We start from the raw sequence: 20,590 nt of genomic DNA, 5'->3' as shown, positions 1-20,590 counted from the left end.
CCGATATGGATCCGAGCCAGCAGCTTCCCAAGCTAAAGATCCGAGCTCCAATCTCCTCCCCCTTACCCATACTACACTGCAACCTCCTTCCAACCCTCAGATCTCATTTGCCGCACCTTCGCCAAGACATGATCTCTGAGCTCCAGCAGGTAGAGTGGGATTTTTGATCTAACTTTAGCTGTGCTCTTTGTCAGTGTGTGTGTGAGTGGTTTAGTTTTTCCCTTTGTTCTCCCTCGGGTTTACTGTATAAAAAAAAAAAAAAGAAAAAAAGTTTAAAGTTGTAAACTTTACCCTAGTGTAGGCCTCCCATTCCCGCCCTTGCGGTGGGTGTGCGTGCGCTTGTGTTGCTAGTTAGCCTTGGCTAGTTGTAGGCTGGCTATGTTGGATTCTCAAAAGCCAAACTTTTCTAAATGCACAGTGTGTGGCCATAAGCTGTCGCCGGCCGATGGTCATACTCTGTGCGTGATATGTTTCGGGGTTTCCCACCTTACTTCGGGCTACAATATCTGTGCAGCCTTCAACCCTCGGGCTGTGCAGGATCACAGGGCCAAGTTGATTCCAGCTGGTTTTCTCCGAGTGGAATCGGCAGCTTCTTCTTCAGCCATGGCTGCGGCAGTACAAGCATCTGGTTCTCCTCCACTGTCCGGGACTCGCACTCCCACTTCAAAACAGAGCAATAGAGAGGCCAGGAAGGAGACGCACAAAGAGAAAGACTGGGGAAAGAGAGAGGGAGACAAGGAGAGGGGTCGCAAGAGACCAGCGGACTCTGATCCGTCGGCCCCTCCTGCCAAAATGGTCTCCACACCTGAAAAATTCCTAGGCTGTCTTCCCCTCAGCTCCATTCTCCAAGATTTTCCCCGGAGCCGAAGGAGGAGGCTCGGCCCGCATCGAGGTCGTCCTCACATCGGCTCTACCGGCTGGTGTCAGTGGCATCCTCCAGATCCACGAGAAGCCTCTCTGAAGCTGACATAGACTGAATGATGAGAAGGTTCTTGCAGACTCGATTGCAAATGGGTGTGTTGCTGGCTCCCCCTCCTGCTGGAGCGCGGTGTTGGGCTCCGATGTTCACCCTGATAGCTCCTTCTCTGATCCATCCCCAGGTTTCAGAGTCCCTGGATCCAAGGAGCCCTGAAGTTAGGGGGTCGCTGCCAATGGTTCCTCCAACCTCGACGCTGGCCATGCCCTCGACTTTGTTGGATCCTATGTCAGATCCGAACTCTTGGAGCCGAGATCTGGGCGTCTGATCCCAGGTGATCTGTGTCGTCAGCTCCGTTGTGGTTGTGACATACCATCCCTCTGGGTCCGGCTGTTCTGGGCTTGGCTCCAATCCCCTCGGCGGATGCGAGGGGCACTGCTACTGGTTCCACCAGTTTCAGGGAAGCCAGTTCCCCTTTGGGATTCGACGTTGTGGAGAGGGTACTCTCAGGAGGATCGAGACCCCTCACTCTTTCCTCGGAGTCTGCCCCTGCTTCTTCACAGTTTGAGTATGCCTTCTGTCATCCAGTCCTCCCAAGGACAGCCTGTGTCTGATAACACCCCAGGCGGTTCACCTCGAGGAATACGAAACTGTTTATGAGCCCTTCCCGGAGAGTCCCCCCCGAGGAGGTCCCTCGCAGATGCCAGTGCAAGAGGAGGCACATGGACTCCCCCGAGTCCTTCACTGAGGATACCGACTTGGAAGAAGGAAAAGTCCCCCCTGATCACCCCCCGAAGAAGTCTCCTTCAGAGACATAATAGAAATTCTCCGCCAGAAGGGAGGCTGGTCCGCCCAAAAGCCTTCCTTGGACGAGTTGGTATTTCTGGAGGCGTTTGCAGGCCCACCTACTACTTGGGTGCCCCCCCCCCCCAGCTGATCCTGTGATGGACCTCATTACCACCAGAGCTTGGAAGGAACCGGACACTGTAGAGCCAATAGCAAAATGGCCAGATAGTGTTGAGCCCTCCTACTGACAAGCCTGCATGGAGTAAGGGTTCCCCAGTTGATGCAATGGTGATGGTGGCGGCCGCCGAAAAGGAATTGGCCCAGGAAAGTTCCTCGGTCCTTCCTCCGGACAAGGAGTATAGGGTAGTGGATTGTCTCAGAAAGCGGACGCATGCTTCAGCTACCTTTGCCATAAGGGCGCTGAACTATGTGGCCCACGTGATTAGACTTCAGCACAACCTCTTGAAAGAGTACGCAGAGTCTCCCCAGGAGTCCATTTTGGCCGAGGATAAGCGTTCATTCTTGGCTCCTATGGCCACTCTTGTCTGATACTAATACGTCCATGCGTTAATTCTCTCACACCAGCGAGGGAGCCACTAGGGCGGCCAGGTCCGTTATTGCCATTAGGAGTCATGCCTGGCTCTGGCTTTGCAATTTTTCGGAACCTTTGAAGGTGTCCTTTGCGAATGCCCCTTTTGACAGTTCGACCCTGTTTGGGAAGTCCTTCCGAGACACGCTAGTCCAGAGCGAGAAGGACGGGAAGACAAATGTTGGCCTTCAGGATCCACTTCTCCAACCCTCAAAGGTCCTTTTTCAGGAACCAGCGAGGGCAGAAGAAGTTGCGGTTCCAGATGTCTCAGTATTCCCGGAACACTCCGGACTTCTTTTCCCCTAGAGCAGGGGTGTCCAACCTTTTCACTTGCAAGGGCCGCATTGAGTCAACAGAAATGGTCTGGGGGCAAATGTCAAGTGAGGACCAAAAAAAAAAAAAAAACAGCAAGAGATTCCATCCAGGTTTATGCGGACTAATGTGGCTGTTTTGTAGGTGAATTTGAACAATAAATAAATTAATAAATGCATAATATTTGCCCTAAAATTCAATATCTCATTCTAATTATTTAAAAAACAGTTAAATCTAACATCTTAGTTTATTTGTAAAAAAATTAGCAGGTGCAGTAGTACCTTCCTTATCTCATCCATATTTGCCAAAAGCAGTTTGGGCAGGATTACACACCTTAGCATCTATGGGTCACTATCCTTGGCTGAGATAGATAAACACACTTGTTCAGGATGTTTTTTCACACAAAAGAGAAATGAAGATAGCATGGGCTGTTGTTTCTTTTGCTGAGCATCCCACTGATATTCTTAATGTGGGGAGAAGACATACAGGCACTGTAGATGTATTGTTAGCTTCCATGAGTTGGAAACATCTAAGTCTCTGAATGTTAAGCCAAATGAATGGGTAGCTACCTTTGACAAATTCCCAGGTGTGATAAATAATAATGCAGTAGTGATCCCTGCATTTGAACATTCACAATTATAGTGTGCGTACTTATATAAGTGCACTTTTTAGCTTTACAATAAACATATTTTAATACAGGAGATCCACATATGCTATGTTTATCCCAGCAGTGGACCTAGATAAAAGGATATGATAAAAAAGTTGTCCTGCCCAGTGGTAGATTATTTTATTGTTTACTTCCCACAGCATCAAACATCCATTACCACCATTGGCACATCTTCACTTCCACTAAACCTGCCCAAACTCAAGATACTTACACTACTCACTACAAACTGGTCCCAAACTACACACAGAGAAGATCCCAACCCACTTAAAGAGATCTGAAACCCACATGTACACTTATTTTAATCAAAAATGTTAATACAAATGCAGTAAAATGTGGACTTCATCCCTCATTGCAAGCCATATGGTCATAAAAATCATGCACTTCATAAGCAAATTCAGACAGATCATAACAACAAATAAGCTTAAAATAAAAACACACAATATCACCATCATTGTAATTAACCCTCATTCGTTACACTGGTAAAATGCATGTACTAAAATTAAACAGTACCGTCACCAAAAATGCTACCCCACCTAAAACAAATGTAGAGATTAACTCTGACCTTAGTTTATGAAAAATTACCTAACATAGTAAAATGGGTTAAAATGCAACCAAAGCCAACTCTGTGACTTAGACGGATGAAGCCCAGCTAATCCAGATGACTTTGGTTTAGTTAGCAACCTTAACCAATGGAGGAGTTGGTAGAGGAGGCTAAAGGATGGTAAGGCACTTTCTGTTTACCTCTCATGGGGTGGGTTGTGCTTACATTCCCAAGGTAAGCACTCCATGTCTGAGTTTCCAGTGGAGACTCAAGATCAAGAACATGCAGAGACACTAATTGCTGAGGAGAGCAAGACCACCTGAAAGGTGGTGATGCCTTGTGCATCAAGCTGTTTCATGCTTGCATCTTGGGCAACTATAGGCATGCATGCTGGAGAACATAGGCACATTAAGTGAAAACCTAGTCACCTCAATAGATGGTGTCACCAGTATAACCCTGACCCTAAGTTGAATGACTGAGTGGAGTGACATGAGTTGTGTCAACATGAATGGAGGAGGGAGCAGAGCGAAAAATGCAAGACAGAAAATGGATCTAATTCTGACTAACTAAAACCATAATTAAACTAGAAAACTAACATACCTTACCATAACCCTTGCTACACTACTGAAATACATCATAAATAGCTGGTATTACTTAAAAGTAATTAAAATTCTTTAAATCAAACAAATAATTGACATTACTTAAAAAAGTTACCTTAGCACCAGAGCACAAAACCACCTAAGAGACACTCCTTTCATAAAATCTTTTGGAAAATATCTAAATCCCTATTCAGCAGATAACTTATTCAATCAATACAGCTCATTATAACATTCAAAACAGTATGGGAAACAATAATTCAGACAAAAAAAAATAGGAAAATATAGTATGCATGGGGTTTTGGTTTGAGAAAATATCTGGCAAAACAGGATTAGGGAACTGGTTTATGGCTTTGCCATTTGTCCTATGTTTATCCCTAAAACTACAGTGCAAGATATTTCATCGATTACACATCAGACCTCAACTATTCCATATATACATATACATACTAACAGCAGAAGGAGGTATAAGGGTATGATAAAACACACATCTAAGCTGCAATTCAAAATAGTTTATCACCTTTCTACTAGCATCATCACAGTAGAACTCTTGGGTACTTTCGGGTACAACAGTAATGCTCACTATATTCACGTCAGATAACATAAATAGGTAAATAAATACATTTATCCTAAAAGCACCATCATATTCATTATAAAAAAAACCCAAAAAATACCATTTTTATACCATTGATGCTTTGTATGTATAGTCAGTCTAACAAAGAAAAACAAAAAATCATGTTTAACCGACGATTAACTTTAAAAATGAAACAAGGGTACATGGCTACATGTGGCCCACTACAAAATGAAAATTGTTCAATGTATATAAATAATTGAGTTTACAGTAAAAGAAAATTTAAATATGAGAAGAATGTTTTCAACTGACCATATATAAGCTCTAGTTTAGGGAGCATTCACAGTGTCAAAAAATACTTAGCTTTACTTACCTTTTGCTATGTTGTAGTGTAGTGTAGTCGGTGTGTACTCCGAAATAAAATAAATCCTCTCTCCATGATCTCGCGCCTTCCTTCAGCTTAAAAAATGACCGAACGGTGTTTTTGTGCATACCAGCGGAAAGACGCTGGTATGAAAAAAGCGTGAAAAAAAGAAAGTTGGCGCATGCGCAGAACAGTAAAAGTACGCGGACGTGTAAACACACGGAAAAAAAGTTAAATTAAAATTAAATTTAAATTTAAGGGTCGAGGGCCGCATGGAAGAGCTCTGAGGGCCGCATGCGGCTCGTTGGACACTCCTGCCCTAGAGGCAGAGGGGGACAAGGTGGATGCTGGCCCAGAGGCAGAGGGCGACTGAAGAACTTTGGGTCACGGGAACCTTTTTCGTATCGACCCACACAGCAGCCCTGAGGGGTTGCCCGAGTGCTCCACTCGGGAGGCAGTCGGGGGGCATTTTTTGAAGCACCTAGCTCAATGCGAGTCCATAACATCAGACCGCTGAGTGCTTCAAATAATATCCAGAGGTTATTCCGTACCCTTCATATATAGTCCCTTAACCAAGGCACCACCCGGATGTCCCACTTGCTCAAAGGGAGGCAGCAGCTTTGGAAATAGAAAAGCTGCTAGGCAAAAGAGCAATCCATCTGGTTCCCCCATACCAGTCCGGATCAGGCATCTATTCCAGGTTCTTTTTCCTGCCAAAAAAGGCGGGGGACTTGAGGACGATTCTTGACCTATCCATGATGAACCTGTCCATTGCCAGGGAGATGTTCTGGATGGTAACATTACAATCCATCCTGCCATTCTTGCAGGAGGAAGACTGGATGTGCTTGGTAAACCTCAAGGATGCATTCTACCATACCCTGATGGACAGGTGATCCAGGAGGTTTCTCCGCTTTTGGCTAGGAGCCAGTCACTACCATTTCAGGGTCCTACCCTTCGGTCTCACCACAGCCCCCAGGGTGTTTACCAAGGTCATGGTAGTTGTCGCGGCCCACCTGAGGCTTCAGGGCATTCAGGTCTTCCTGTACCTGGTTGATTGGCTCCTCACCTGCCCCCTCCAGGCATCAACTTATGCAAGCCAGAAATTCCTTCCTTCAGTTATCAAACCTACTGGGTATTACAATAAACCTTATGAAGTCCTCTCTTCAGCCTGTTCAGATTCGGAACTTCATAGGGTCAAGAATACATTCTCTTCAGGCCAGGATATTTTTGACCCCAGACAGACTTCGGAACCTAACCCTTCATGTCTTGGCGCTTCTTCAGACTCCTTCACCCCCAGCAGAGTTAGTCCTGAGAGCCTTAGGGTCCATGGCAGCAACTATAAGTCTGGTTCCTTGTGCATGTCTGCATAAGAGAGTGTTACAGTGGACGTTACAAGTTCAGTGGTCTTTGTTATACCAGCTCTAGACTTCCCGATTACTCTAAACAAGGTGGTGTGCAAAGCTTCTCTCATGGTGGCTTCAATCCCAGGATCTGCGTGTAGGACGCCCCTTTGTTATGCCTCCGCTCCAAGCCACGGTGACCATGTATGCCTCCCGTCTAGGACGGGGGGGGGGTTGGGGCTGTCCAAGGCACAAGGACTCCAAACGAGATTGTTCTGCATATCAATGTTCTGGAGATGAGAGCAGTCCTTTTAGCGTTGCAGGCCCTTCATGCTTCTCTTCCTCTGGGAACTATTGCGATTCAGTCAGACAGTATGTCAGTGGTCTGGTATATCAGCAAACAGGGGGGAACCAGGTCCTACCCACTTTGTCGAGAGGCCGTGAGAGTGTGGGAATGGGCGATCTCCACCAACCGTTTCTGATAGCAATGCACATCCTGGGTCGGTCCAACATTTTGGCGGACAAACTGAGCAAGGACTATCCTTTTGCCTTACAAGTGATCTCTGGACCCTTATGTAGTGGAACAAATCTTCCTCAAGTGGGGCAGCCTTGCTGTGATCTCTTCGCATCGCCATCCAAAGTGAAGTGCAGCGAGTTTTTCACTCTTGATTCTCCCGTGGGGGGAAAGCCCCAGAGACGCTCTTGTCCATGCTTGGCCACCTGGTCTTCTTTATGTGTACCTCCCGCTTCCTCTCACATGACAGAATTCTTACAGAAAGCTTGGCGTTTGGGAAGCAGGATTATCCTCATAGCCCCATTCTGGCCTCATCAGATTTGGTTTCCCTGCCTACGGTCTCATCTAGTAGCTCTGCCCTGGATAATGGATCCCATTCCGGATCTCATTTGTCATCCCTCGGGAATTCCTCCTCCGAATTTGGACATCCTCAAGCTTACTGCTTGGTTGCTGCAGTTCCATTAATTGCCAGGACTCCTGGTCCCTCTTCCCCCGTTAAGTCCATTCTGGTGACGGCACAGAAGTCCTCTACCAGGAAGGTGTACTGTAGTAAATGGAAGTGTTTTTCCATTTGGTCTTCTCAGAGAAATTTTGATCCTTTTACCGCTCCTGTTCTAGCGATATTAGATTTTTGTCTCAAATTTTCCAACAGGGGGCCAGCTCTTTCACAGTGAAAGTCCAGCTGGCGGCTATATCCCATTTTCATGTAGGAGAAAATTCAGGTTCTCTAGCTTCTGCCAGAATTTGTAAGACCTTTATCAAAGGTACTTTTTTACTGAGACCTCCTGTTAAGCATTCTTCTCCGTGGGATTTGACCTTGGTTCTTAAGTCCTTAGATGTGCCTCCATTCGAACCCGCAGCATCAGTTGATTTGAAATTCTTGTCGTGGAAGACAGCTTTTCTGGTGGCTAGCACTTCAGCCAGAAGAGTGTCGGAGCTGCAAGCCATATGTATGAAACCCCCCGTACTTGTGGTTTTTCATAAGGATAGGGTATCTCTCAGGACTAACCCTTCTTTCCTTCATAAAGTTGCTTTGGAGTCAAACAATCAGTCTGTTAATCTCCCAGTATTCTTCTCTAACTTTCATAATAAAGGGAAATACAAGCTTCATTTGCTGGACGTTAACAGACAGTTACGTGTTTACTTACATAGGTCTAAACCCTTGCGTAAGTCTGATCAGCTTTTTGTTTCCTTTGCCAAACCCTTTTTGGGGAAACCAGTTTCAAAGGTGGATCTTTCTGTATTTTACAGGCGAACAAGGAACATGGATTACCAGAACCAGCCAGGATTCATTCTCATTCTACTCGTTCTATGGCTACTTTTGCTGCATTTTGGTCCAGAGTTTCCCTGGATGACATTTGTTTAGTGGCTACCTGGGCTTTCTGTCACACTTTTATTACTCATTATAGGTTGGACATGGTGTCTAGAGGAAGGGCTTCTTTTGGTTCTGCAGTGCTCCGGAATATCCTTCCTTAAGGGCCTCCCAAGATTTTTGGTAGCTGGGGACTCTGTCCCACAGGTTGATGAGCAAATGAAGTTAACTACTTCAGATAAAGAAGTTATGTACTCACCGTAACGTTCCATCTGAGTAGTTAGACTTCATTTGGCAGCAACCTTTCCTCCCTCCTTCCCCCTGACCTTGGTGGTTTATGTCTGTGTTTGGGCTCAGCGTCCTGGGTTTGGTGAGCCTAGTTTATGTATTCAGGTCAGGTTATTTGTCTTGGGTCGATGTGTGTCACACTGTGGGTGGCAAACTCGATCTGAGGGTTGGGAGGAGGTTGCAGTGTAGTATGGGTAAGGGAGAGGAGCTTGGAGCGCGGATCTTTAGCTTGGGAAGCAGCCGGCTCAGATCCGTATTGGATCCGAAACCCACAGGTTGCTGACAAATGAAGTCTAACTAGTCAGATGGAACGTTATGGTGAGTACATAACTTCTTTTCTTGAGAAATCTCTCCCCTTCAGCTATTTAAATTTATTGGCCATCCCACTGTATTCCATAGAACCAGAATACAAAGTGCCCAACCCCTTTCAGTCTGTCTTGCTCTTTTAAAGTTAGTGGCTCTCCATTTAGACCGCATAAATCTTACGTTACATTCTTTCATATCTAACTGGTTAGTGCACACTGCAGTGCTTAGGGTATTAACCTGTTTTTTTCCATTTTGCCTTTAAAGTCTGCAACATCTGTTAACAAGATCACCAGTTATTGGAGAGCCTACATTCTGTATCTCAGTAGTCATCTTGGGATTAGTGCTTCTGTTCCCTCCTGGTGAGAGAAGGAAAACGGGGACATTATTTCCTGGCAACTGCTGATCACCGGAAGCCTAATAACTTCTTCATAGGTGACAAATTGATATTTGTGCTTATATTCTGCTCCTGGTGAGAGAAAGAGCAAAGTGCATTGATTCCTCACTGTTTTTTTTTTCCCCAAAATCTCTTTATTTCAATTTTCTTTTTTCAAATAACAACAACAATACAGTAACTCAAAAACACAAATAAGCAATACAAATACCTATCTAAAGAAAACAGACAACAATCTTGTTCCGAGAAAATTATATATATATATATATATATATATATATATATATATATATATATATACACACACACACACACACACACGCAAGAAGTCACTACATCGTCAAGTAAAGTATGAGAATTTTTATGTTCATTTGGTCTCCTAAGGGATAGTTAAAATGGGGATAGTCTATATATAAAGTAAAAATAGAAATTTAGCCATTTATTTGTATGTTTAGGGAAAATATCTAGTTTCTCATATACTAAGAGAAGGGAGAAGATGCAAGAAAGACTGGTTATACTACATTCATTTCTTATTTAAAGGTTAGATTTTCATGACAATTTGTAGGCAAATTTAATTTGTCAAGAATTATATCTAGCAAGTAACCCCAATATTTTTGGTAATAGCATTTGTTTTTTGTTTTTAAATAAATTAATTTGTGAGATGAGATATATTTGATAGCAAGATTGCTAAAATTTTCCCATGTAATTGGTGACATGACATTCCAATTCTTTGTAATAAAGAATTTAATAAGGGCACACATCATAATTCCTGACTGTTTCTGGATGGGCAGTGAGGGTCTGTGCTTGACGTTCCTGATTGGTCTGGTTGCTATTCAAGGCATATGCCAGGAAAAGGCTACAACAAACCTAGCATCATCTGGGACAAGACTGTGGTTCACCAAACAGGCTGTGGCCTGCTTCTCATCTTGGGACTGGTGCTAATGTTTTGCTTCTGGTGAGAAAAGAAGCAAAGGAGCATTGTATCCCAGCAGAGTGAAGCTGTGATGAGACCAGCACTAGTAGTAGCCATTCATGTGACTCCCCTCTTTTCGTCATTCTTGACAACCTAATTCTTTGTTTTCAGTAAGTACTGCTTGATTTGTTTCTAACTTCAGAATATCTGTCTAAATACTTCATCCTTAAATTATCAAGGTCTATGTATTAGTTTCTCCTCATGTGTTTGGCAGTGCCCTGTACAGACACCCTGAGTGAAATTTTTTCCTGTAAAAGTACGATTGAAATTTCACCAATACCTAGTTGCACACAGGACAACTAGTTTGCAGTTACAAGCACTGTTCCCAGAATTGCAAACCAGATACTCCTGACTTTTCTTTATATTCTCACTCCAGCTGTCTAATCAATTAAAAAAAGGATCTGTTGCAATGGATATGAACTTTCCCCACTATCTCCATTACCAACTTGGCGGATATGGGCATCCTGAGGCAATGTAAGAATTGATTCATGTTTACTGACAACCAGTTAATTATCAAATTGATAACGGTATGTGAGAGATGTATTTACGCAATGTCAATGGAGGCAAAGCTCTCACATAAAAGTATTCCTAATATCAATAAGGTTGTCAGTAGTACACATGCTTCACCCATCACACACAGTTCAAAGCAGACGTATAGACCTACGGGTCTACTTTACTTACTCGAACAGCCACATCAGTGACTTTCACATTTCCGAGACGACAGGAATGAAAATACAGAAGACTGACATCCAGAACATCAACTTTCCACTTGAAGTAACCGCTTGGCCATCCTTTTGAACTTTGTCCCTTGCCCCCACTGTAGTGCGATCTCGGAGTTGGTATATTTAGTTAAGGGGGTGTGGCGGCAAAGCCCCCCACATAGGTGTTTTTTTTTTTTTTTTGAGTATGGCCAAGTGCTTACTTACCTCGAGTAGAAAGTCGGTGTTCCGGATGTTGGTCTTCTGGTTTTTCATTCCTGATGTCTCGGCAAAGTGAAAATCTGTGATGTGGCTGTTCAGGTAAGTAAAGTAGACCCAGACCCACATATACTGAGGCACTTAAATGCATCCTTCCTAAACCCCAAAGACCTCCTAGATGAAGTACACATAAATACCCTCAGCAGCCCCGAAAGCACACACTCACAACAACACCCACATTAACACATAGGGCCACATCTCGTTGAATCTCTATTTCTAAGCCCATAAGGAAAGCCACTACACAATCCGTCATATTCTGATCATTGGAGACTCCATCATAAGACAGACTGATGTCCCTCTCACCAGAATGAGTAAGGAGAAAGTCATGGTCAGTTGCATATCAGGGGCTAGGATCTGCCACATTACTCACATACTCAGGTCATTGGACCACAAGTACCATTATGACTCGGTCATAGTCTATGTGAGTGTAAATGACCTGAGACATGCCTCCCTAGACTATATGAAGAGAGACATCATGTAACTGTCAGAATGCGTGTCCCAGGCTGGTGTAATCGTAGTATTGAGCAGCATTTTACCTTCTCCAAGGATGATGCCACAATATGAACAAATGATGAATGACTTTAATAATTGGCTTAGTTTCTGGTGTCATTCTAAGCGAGTGCAATATTAGCGTGGAAGAAGATAGTCAACAGACCATGCTGCTTTGCCAGGGATGGCCTCCACCTCTCCCTTCTAAGCTTTTGAATATTAGCTAAAACATTGTTTTCCCCCATAGTGCCCTTTTTAGGCAATGCCAAACTGAAAGTGCTTCCAACATAGCAATTCAAAACCAAGAAACTCTAAAGGTATTGCTGCTCAATGCTAGTAGTCTAAAAAAAAAAAAAAACTCAATTCATTAGAAGCTCTCTTCACCCTAGAGAATGCTGACATCTGTGCGGTCACCAAGACCTGGTTTAAAGCCACAGAGAGAACACCGGCAGTGCACAGTTATAATGCCTTCCATACATTTAGACCAGCTACTACACAGACAGGGACTAAAGTGGAGGTGTCTCGATTTACGTCTAAAATATGTATACCTCAAGGCTGGTTAAACAAGACAATGCACTTGTGTCACTCCATGTTCAAATCAACATAGGCAAAATCCAATACTACTTCCTTAAAATGTATAGGTCCCCCCTCAATGACCCAGGAAACCCATACGTATATTTAAACTTATTGGAAACACTCGCCATCCAACCCAATACTTTAATTACCCCAGTGTTAACAGTGAATCCTGTACAACACCAAATATACAGGCACAGAGATTTCTGGATTTTGTAAACCGACTCCCTGGACCAGATTGTCAGTACACCAACCAGGGGTGCAAACATACTGGATCTGGTCCTCACTAATATGGGAGAGTGCTGCACATCCCCTAGTGTAATGTCTTCCCTGGTAAGGTCATAACACAAAATGGTCTCCTTTGAAGTAAAAATAAAACCTGTACCCCCAGCTAACCCTGGAATAATCAGAAACTACTCTAAGGCTAACTTCCTGCTATTAAGTAATAGCCTGGCAGAATTCCAAGCCCCCATAAACCCCGAGAACACTGCTGCCTATGCAGAACTGTTCACAGAAACCCTATATAAGCATGGTAATAGCTGCATAGAGGCAGCTGTTCCCGCCAGGAAGAAGTACAGAACTAACTCAAAAAAACAAGCCATCCTGCTGGAATCACAAAATCAGTAAGCTATATAACAGAAGGAAGAAAATCATGGCAAAAATTAGGGGGTGCAGTACCCAGCAGGATAAAAGCACTCTCATCAAACCAAACAAACCACTCAGAGGACAAATAAAGTCTACCAGAGCCAAATTTGAGGTAAATATGGCCTCCAAGGGCAAGGATCACTGGAAGGTATTCTTTAGCTTGTCCACAGCCTCAAAGGCAAGAACAGTTGTTTGTTGAGCCCATTGTAAATGGAGCCACCTGTACTGAACTCGAAAATATAGCAAACCTATAGGCGAACAAATGCTCCAACTTCACCCCCCCAACCTTTCCTCAGGAAATACCATCAAGTGTAACTCCCCCCTGCTATCACTAGGGAACAGGTCCTTAATGCTCTCTGTCAGGCCAAGAACACTGCCTCATAGGCCCAGACAATATCCAAGGAAGCCTTCTAAGTAGCATAAAATATGACTTTTCAGGCCCTCTGGAATTGCTGTTTAACTGTAGCCTCCAAAAAGGCTTTGTGCCTCATGAATGGAGAACAGCAACAGTCATCCCTCTGCACTAATCTTGTATGCAAAGCAATGGAAAGAATTACCATGGAAATGATCAGTAATGATATAGTAAACCTAGTAAATCTCCAGACACTGGACCCAACCCAGTGTGGTTTCATCAAAAGCAGGTCGTGCCTGCTCAACCTGATAGACTTCTATAAGAAGATCACCAAAGCAATGGATGAGGGCACAATGGCTCACACTGCCTACCTTGACCTGGCCAAGGCATTTGACACAGTACCCCACTCGGGCATTGTTGACAAACTTATGGGGGTTAGGTGCAAACCCGTATGTCACCCAGTGGATAGCCAACTGGCTTTCAGACAGGACCCAGGAGAATTGGGGAGTCCACCTCTAGAAAGAGGCCAGCCACAAGTGGAGTCTCTCAGGGATCCGTCCCTGGGCTGTTCCTTTTTGGCATTTACTTCTCTGAAGTCAAGGCCAGTGTCAGTGGTCTCTTGCTGACTAAATTCTCACATGATTGCAAATTAGGAGCTCTCATTGAATCCCACACTGACACAAATGCCCTCCAGGAAGGGCTGACACAGAGAAACAACTTGTGTCAAAGCCATGGACTAAATCTAAATGCCAAGAAATGCATAATAGTATCCTTCGGGAAGTCATCCACCCCTGTTAGCTGTCATATTAACAAAACATCCCTTAGAGTTGACCCAGAAGTCAGGGACTTAGAGAGACACACGCGCACACAGTAATCTAGCCTTTGACTATCCCATGTCTACAGTAGTGAGGAAATCATGTTGTGCAACTTATACACAAAGGTATGACATCTAGGTCCAAAGAAGTAACTGTTCCACTGTATTCAGCATTCATCAAACCTGTCATGGAGTACAATGGCCCCACCCTGGTGGAATCACAAAATCAATCAGCTGTATAACAGGAGGAAGAAAATCATGGCAAAAATTAGGAAGTGCAGCACCCAGCAGGATAAAAGCACTCTCGTTAAACTAAACAAACAACTCAGAGGACAAATAGTCTACCAAAGCCAAATGTGTGGTACGTTTGGCCTCCTAGGCCAAGAACACCCACAAAGAATTCTTTAGCTATGTCTAAAACCTCAAAGGCAATGCACAATTGTGTGCAGTGCTCATTGTAAATGGAGCCACATGTACTGAGCCAGAAGATATAGCAAACCTCCTGGCTGATAAATTTAGCTCCAAGTTTACTCCTCTCTCCCACTCAACCTTCCCTCAGGAAATTTCATCAAATATAAGGCCCCTACTATTACTAGGGTGTAGGTCCTTAAAGCTCTCTCTCAGACCAAGAACACTGCATCAGTGGTCCCAGACAATATCCCGGATGCCTTCTAAATAGCATGAAACATGACCTATCATGACCTCTGGAATTACTATTTAACTGTAGCCTCCAAACAGGCGTCATGCCTCATGAATGGAGAAAGGCAACAGTCATCCCTCTGCACAAAGATGGGCCATCTACAGACCCTGGAAACTGCAGATCCGTAAGTCTTACAAGCCTTGTATGTAAAGCCATGGAAAGAATTATCATGGAGATGATCAATAGAGATATAGTAAACCTCCAGACACTGAACCCAACCCAGTTTGGTTTTGTAAAGGCCAGATCATGCCTACTCAACCTGGTAGACTTCTTTGAGAAGGTCACCAAAGCAGCAGATGAGGGCATAATCGTTCACACTGCCTACCTTGATCTGGCCAAGGCATTTGACACAATACCCCACTTGGGCATTGTTGACAAACTCAGGAGGTTAGGTGCAAACCCATATATCACCCAATGGATAGCCAACTGGCTCACAGACAAGACCCAGGAAATCAGAATTGGACAGTCCACCTGTACAAAGAGGCCAGTCACAAGTGGAGTCCCTCAAGGATTAGTCCTTGGACCGCTCCTTTTTGGCATTTACTCCTTAGAAGTCAAGGCCAATGTCTGTGATCTCTGGCTGACTAAATTTGCAGATGATTGCAAATTTGGAACTGTCATTGAATCTCACACTGACACACACGTTCTCCAGGAGGGGCTGACACAGACAAACAACTGGTGTCAGAGTCATGGAATAAAACTAAATGCCAAGAAATGCATAATAGTATCCTTTGGGAAGTCCTCCATCCCTGGTAACTGTCATATTGAAAACACACCCCTTAGAGTTGAACCAGTAGTCAGGGTCCTATGGACACACCTTGATAGTAATCTAGCCTTTGATCATCACGTGTCTACAGTGGTGAAGAAGTCATTCTATGTTGCGCAACTTATAAACAAAGGTGTGGCATCTAAGTCCAAGAAAGTCATTGTTCCACTGTATTTGGCATTCATGAGACCTATCATAAAATGCCCCCTTTGATGTGTACCTTCCCAAGTATATCCCAACAACTGGAACGTCCACAGAGGTTCCTCACTAAAAGAATACAGGGCATAAGTAATATGTCCTATGCAGACCACCTCAAGGCCCTATCCCTTTATTCTGTCTCCTGCAGGCTTTTGAGGGGAGATCTATGCCTGGCAAACAGGGCATTGTCAGACCCCACTCTGATGGACCTCCTGCATATCCACAAAACAAACAGTACCAGAGTTTCCCATTGTAAAGACTTAAACCTTGCCTGTGATATAAATAGGACCTGCTGGAGACATAGGTATGTATCCCAGCGACTACCTCGTCTATGGAACAGGCTCCCCATCCATGTGAAACAGAGTTCCTCCCTAATCCAGTTCAAGAGCAACTTGGACAATTGGATGGGAAACCGGAAATTTATCCCTGGTTTGGCACCTATGTCTCTGATGCAAACAGGTAACCTGTAAATGGTTAGGCTTAAAAAGGCCTTTGTGGTCATTAGCCTAGTAAACACGTATGAACCTTTGGTATATACCTAACCAGGCATATCCAGTAAATGGAACTTCCAGGGTTTCTCACTAAAAGAATACAGGGTACAAGTAAAATGGCCTATGCAGACTGCCTGAAGGCACTATCCCTGTATTCTGTCTTCCACAGGCTGTGAAGGGAGATCTATGCCTGGCATACAGGGAGACCCCACTCTGATGGACCGCCTGCATATCCCTAAAATAAACACCACCAGAATTACCCATTCTAAAAACTTAAACCTTGCCTGTGATATAAATAGGACCTGCTGGAGGGACAGGTATGTATCCCAGAGACTACCCCATCAGTGAAACACGCTCCCCATCCATGTGAAGCAGAGTTCCTCCCTAGCCCCAATTCAAGTGTAACTTGGACAGTTGGATGGAGAACAGGAAATTCATCCCTGGCTTTGGCACCTGTCTCTAATGGACACAGGCAGCCTGTAAATGGTTCATGTCTCAGGCCCCTGCTTGTAAATATTTAATCTCCCAAGCCCCTGCTTACACTTATCGAGAGTACCAGAACTTGTCAGAGATTTGGAATGCATGGCTAGGCTTAAAAAGGCTCTTGTGGTCATTAGCCTGGTAAACACCTATGAGCCTATGTTAGCAGTCTACATTTCCTCAAATGGAGAGATCATCTAATGAGATCCTTCACATAGTCCCAAGGATGATGATCCAGGCCTGCTGGTTTACCACTTTCTCACTTGTCATTGAGGGCTTAGAGAGGTGGATCTCTTTGCATCCCCCAGCATTACCATAGATATTTCATGCATAATATTCTTGCAAACAAGCTTTGGCTGTCAGTGCCTCTCCTCTGAAATAGAGGAAAGAGATGATGTTTGCCTTCCCTCCAATTTAGTTAAAAGTGGTGTTGCTCATGAGAAGGGTGAGTTAGTGATAAAGCAACAGACCTTGTTTTCGATAGTCTGTAGTGTGGACGAGTTTTTCCTTAAAGGCTGTGCCTATTATGGGTAGTCTGTATTCATGCTGGGCCAGAATTGCCTCTAACTACCCTGGCTGGTTTGGATAGCTAGGTTGAGATTTTCCTAGCCTAGAAGAAAGTGAGATAACTTTTACTCTTGATTTCGTAATATAATTATGGAATGTTAGTGACTGGTTTATCCAAAAAACAAGGCATTTGAAGGAGTTGGTTGTTTCTGTTGATGTCAACACAAAGGACAAATGTTAAACCAAACCGCTATCTGCAGCTAAGAGAAGATGGACCAGCTAAACTTCAAACCAAATATTTATTAAATCAAATAATTAGATAAGCACTTTCATCCAATTTCTACATTTGAACTTCTTCATGTCTGAAGAAGCAGTAGAGAGTTGCTGTGTTATCATTTTGTAGAATGAGGCCATTTGTTGAGGATCAAAGTGTATTTTTCTAACGAGGTAAAGCAGTTGCTTCTTTAAAGCAGTGGGGCTTTTGCCTGTGGAAAATGGAGTGTCTGTGTTCTTTCCTGTCTACAGTATATAAACACAGCTTTTTCCTTTTGACCACTTTCATATTAGAGATATCAGAGTGGAAAAAGTAATGTTGATTCATTGATAGTGTAATCTATAGGTTTTGAGGATGAAAAATAAGTAGGTCTCGTATGTACTGGTATGGTAAGTTGTACATTTCCCAATTGTGTATAGAATGTAAAAGTTTTCGAGTTGAAATTTTGCATGATACATTAAAAAGTAATTGTAATAGAGTATCCTTGTGTGTAATTGGTTGAAATTTTCATTCACCTCTGGTTATCACAGTAGAATCCTTAATTAACTATCCAGACATATTTCTTCATGAAGGCCTTACGGTGAAGATTGGAGACTTTGGCCTGGCAACAGTAAAGTCTAGATGGAGCGGTTCTCATCAAGTGGAACAGCCATCTGGGTCAATACTTTGGATGGTAAAGTCATGCTTGTTATGTTTGGCATGGACTATGTATTTCAGAACAGTTTTAACCCTGTTTCGTTGTTGCTATGTTTTGCAGTTTATTTTGAGCATTATTTATGCATGTTAATGAACTGAATTCCTGTATTGGCATCCACCTTGTCTTGCCTAGGATGTAGGTTTCCTAGTGAGGTTATCTTAATTGCACATAGACTGTTCTAACTTTAATGTGAAGTATGGTTATTTCCTTAATAAGTTTGGTTTGACTGCTGTTCAAATTTGGAGGATTACAGAAGTAATGTTTTGGGTATATCTGTGTTTATCTGTCCAAATTCCTTTCTACAGTTTCTGCAGTAAAAAAAAAATCTTCATTTACTGGAATCCATAACCCAAACTTGTAGGAGATTTTAACTGAAACACTCTGTCCATGCACTTATTAAAATAACCATCTTTGAAGCTTTTGCTTATTAAAGGGGGGGGGGGGTCCACATTCGTCAGGCTGGTTTTGCTGAAGATGTGCAGGTTTGTTGGACTGCATGACCAACCTGGCAACTTCATAACAAACATACTCCTGAAGTAGTCTGTACTTCTGGTACAAAGACTTGCATTTTTGTGAATTTGTGCAGAGCTAAGAACCTGGCTGTATTTGATTCTGTAACCATCTGGATAATACCAGGCTGATATAAGTATACTTTTTTGCACTTGATCTGTTTCAGTGATAGTTAAAACTGTACTGCATTTATTTATTTGCTATATTGTTTATTGTAGGCCTCTGTCTGTCTGCATTTTGTTTCTCATGGTTAGTTCAGTATGTAGTTTCACAATGGGGGTAGCTTTGCATTCTGTGGAGTTAGCCCGCCTAAGGTATTGGCTACTGGCCAACACCTCTGTGTTTATCTGATTGCCTGCTGGTCTATTTTCTCTGTTGTACTTCTGGTACAAAGACGTGCATTTCTGTGAATTTGTGCTCAGTAGCAGAGCTAAGTACCTGGCTGTATTTGATTCTATAACCACCTGCATATACCAAGCTGATATAAGTATACTTGTTTGCCCTTGATCTCTTTCAGTGATGGTTAACAAAGCTGTACTGCATTTATTTAGTTGTTTCATTGAATATTAATTGAATAGTGGTGGTCTCTCTCTCTCTCTCTATATATATATATATATATATATATATATATATATATATATATATATATATATATATATAGTTTGTTTCTCAGGGCTAGTTCAGCACTTGAGCTGCAAGCCAACTGGTTTCATAGTGGGGGCTTTTGTGTTTATTGGGTGACTTTGGAATTGCCCACCCCTTCTGTAAATTTTGTCTTTGGACACACTTTCCAGACTCATCTCATTTACTCACTCAACTGAGTACAGAGAGATCATTTAGGAAGGCCTAACCCCTTGCTTCTTTGATTTTGGACACTGCTTCCAGTCCCATCGCATCAGCCCAGTCTACTGAGTACAGAGAGAGCATTTAGGAAGGCCAACCCCCCCCCCCCCTAGTTTTCTTAACTTTCAGCTGTCTTATGTTTCCTTCCTCTCCACCTTAAAAAAATAAACTTTATTCAGCTGCTTTTACTGTAATTATGTTCTTCCTACTTTTATTACCTTATTTTTGCTTTGTTGCTTACTCTTAAATGTTCAAGTGCTTTTATTCTACTGCATTTATTACTGCTTGATAGTAGCCTGATTAAATTTGTCTGTTTTTCTAAGCATCTTAATTTTGGTTTAGCACTTGGGCTTCAGATAAGTTACTTTACATTTAAGAAGGTTTTTGTGGTCAACAGTCTTGTGGGCAAACCCTTTTCAAAGCCCTCTTTCCACAAGTCCACCCAATCGCTATGTCTGGACAATTCCCATTAGTTTCTCTTGCTAGCCTGGCCAACAAGACATTCTGAGACTGTAGCAACTGCCTCATGTTTGCTGCCAGCCCTCTTCTCCTAGCACGTAACTCTTCTACTTGCAAGAAATGCATCTACATCAGTAACCTCGAATCCATGCTCGCTCATGCCACAGTCAGTACTCCTGACAAAGAGGAGATTGCCAGCACAAACACCACACCACTCACATCACATAGCCAAGCACAACACCCACCCACCCACCTGTGCAGAGGTCCTCAATAAAAACTTACCTAAACAGCAGAGACCTCCAAAACACACTCACAAACATTCCACACACAACATCAAAACATCACATAC

General features: G+C 43.2%; 1 protein-coding gene across 1 annotated transcript in view; it reads left to right on the top strand.

The window, feature by feature from the left end:
- Window positions 1-20,590, top strand: part of RAF1 (Raf-1 proto-oncogene, serine/threonine kinase) — a 2,753,658-nt gene that overhangs the window by 2,551,510 nt on the left and 181,558 nt on the right. The window contains exon 18 of the mRNA XM_044078072.1: window positions 18,287-18,405. Within this exon, the coding sequence (XP_043934007.1) occupies window positions 18,287-18,405 (119 nt within the window). The remainder of the gene's footprint in view (window positions 1-18,286; window positions 18,406-20,590) is intronic.

Source organism: Protopterus annectens, chromosome 7.part0 (genome assembly GCF_019279795.1).
Source record: "Protopterus annectens isolate FY-2018-M chromosome 7.part0, PAN1.0, whole genome shotgun sequence".
NCBI lineage: Eukaryota > Metazoa > Chordata > Ceratodontiformes > Protopteridae > Protopterus > Protopterus annectens.
The sequence above is the reverse complement of the archived record's forward strand: the minus strand, read 5'-3'. Positions and strand labels throughout refer to the sequence as shown.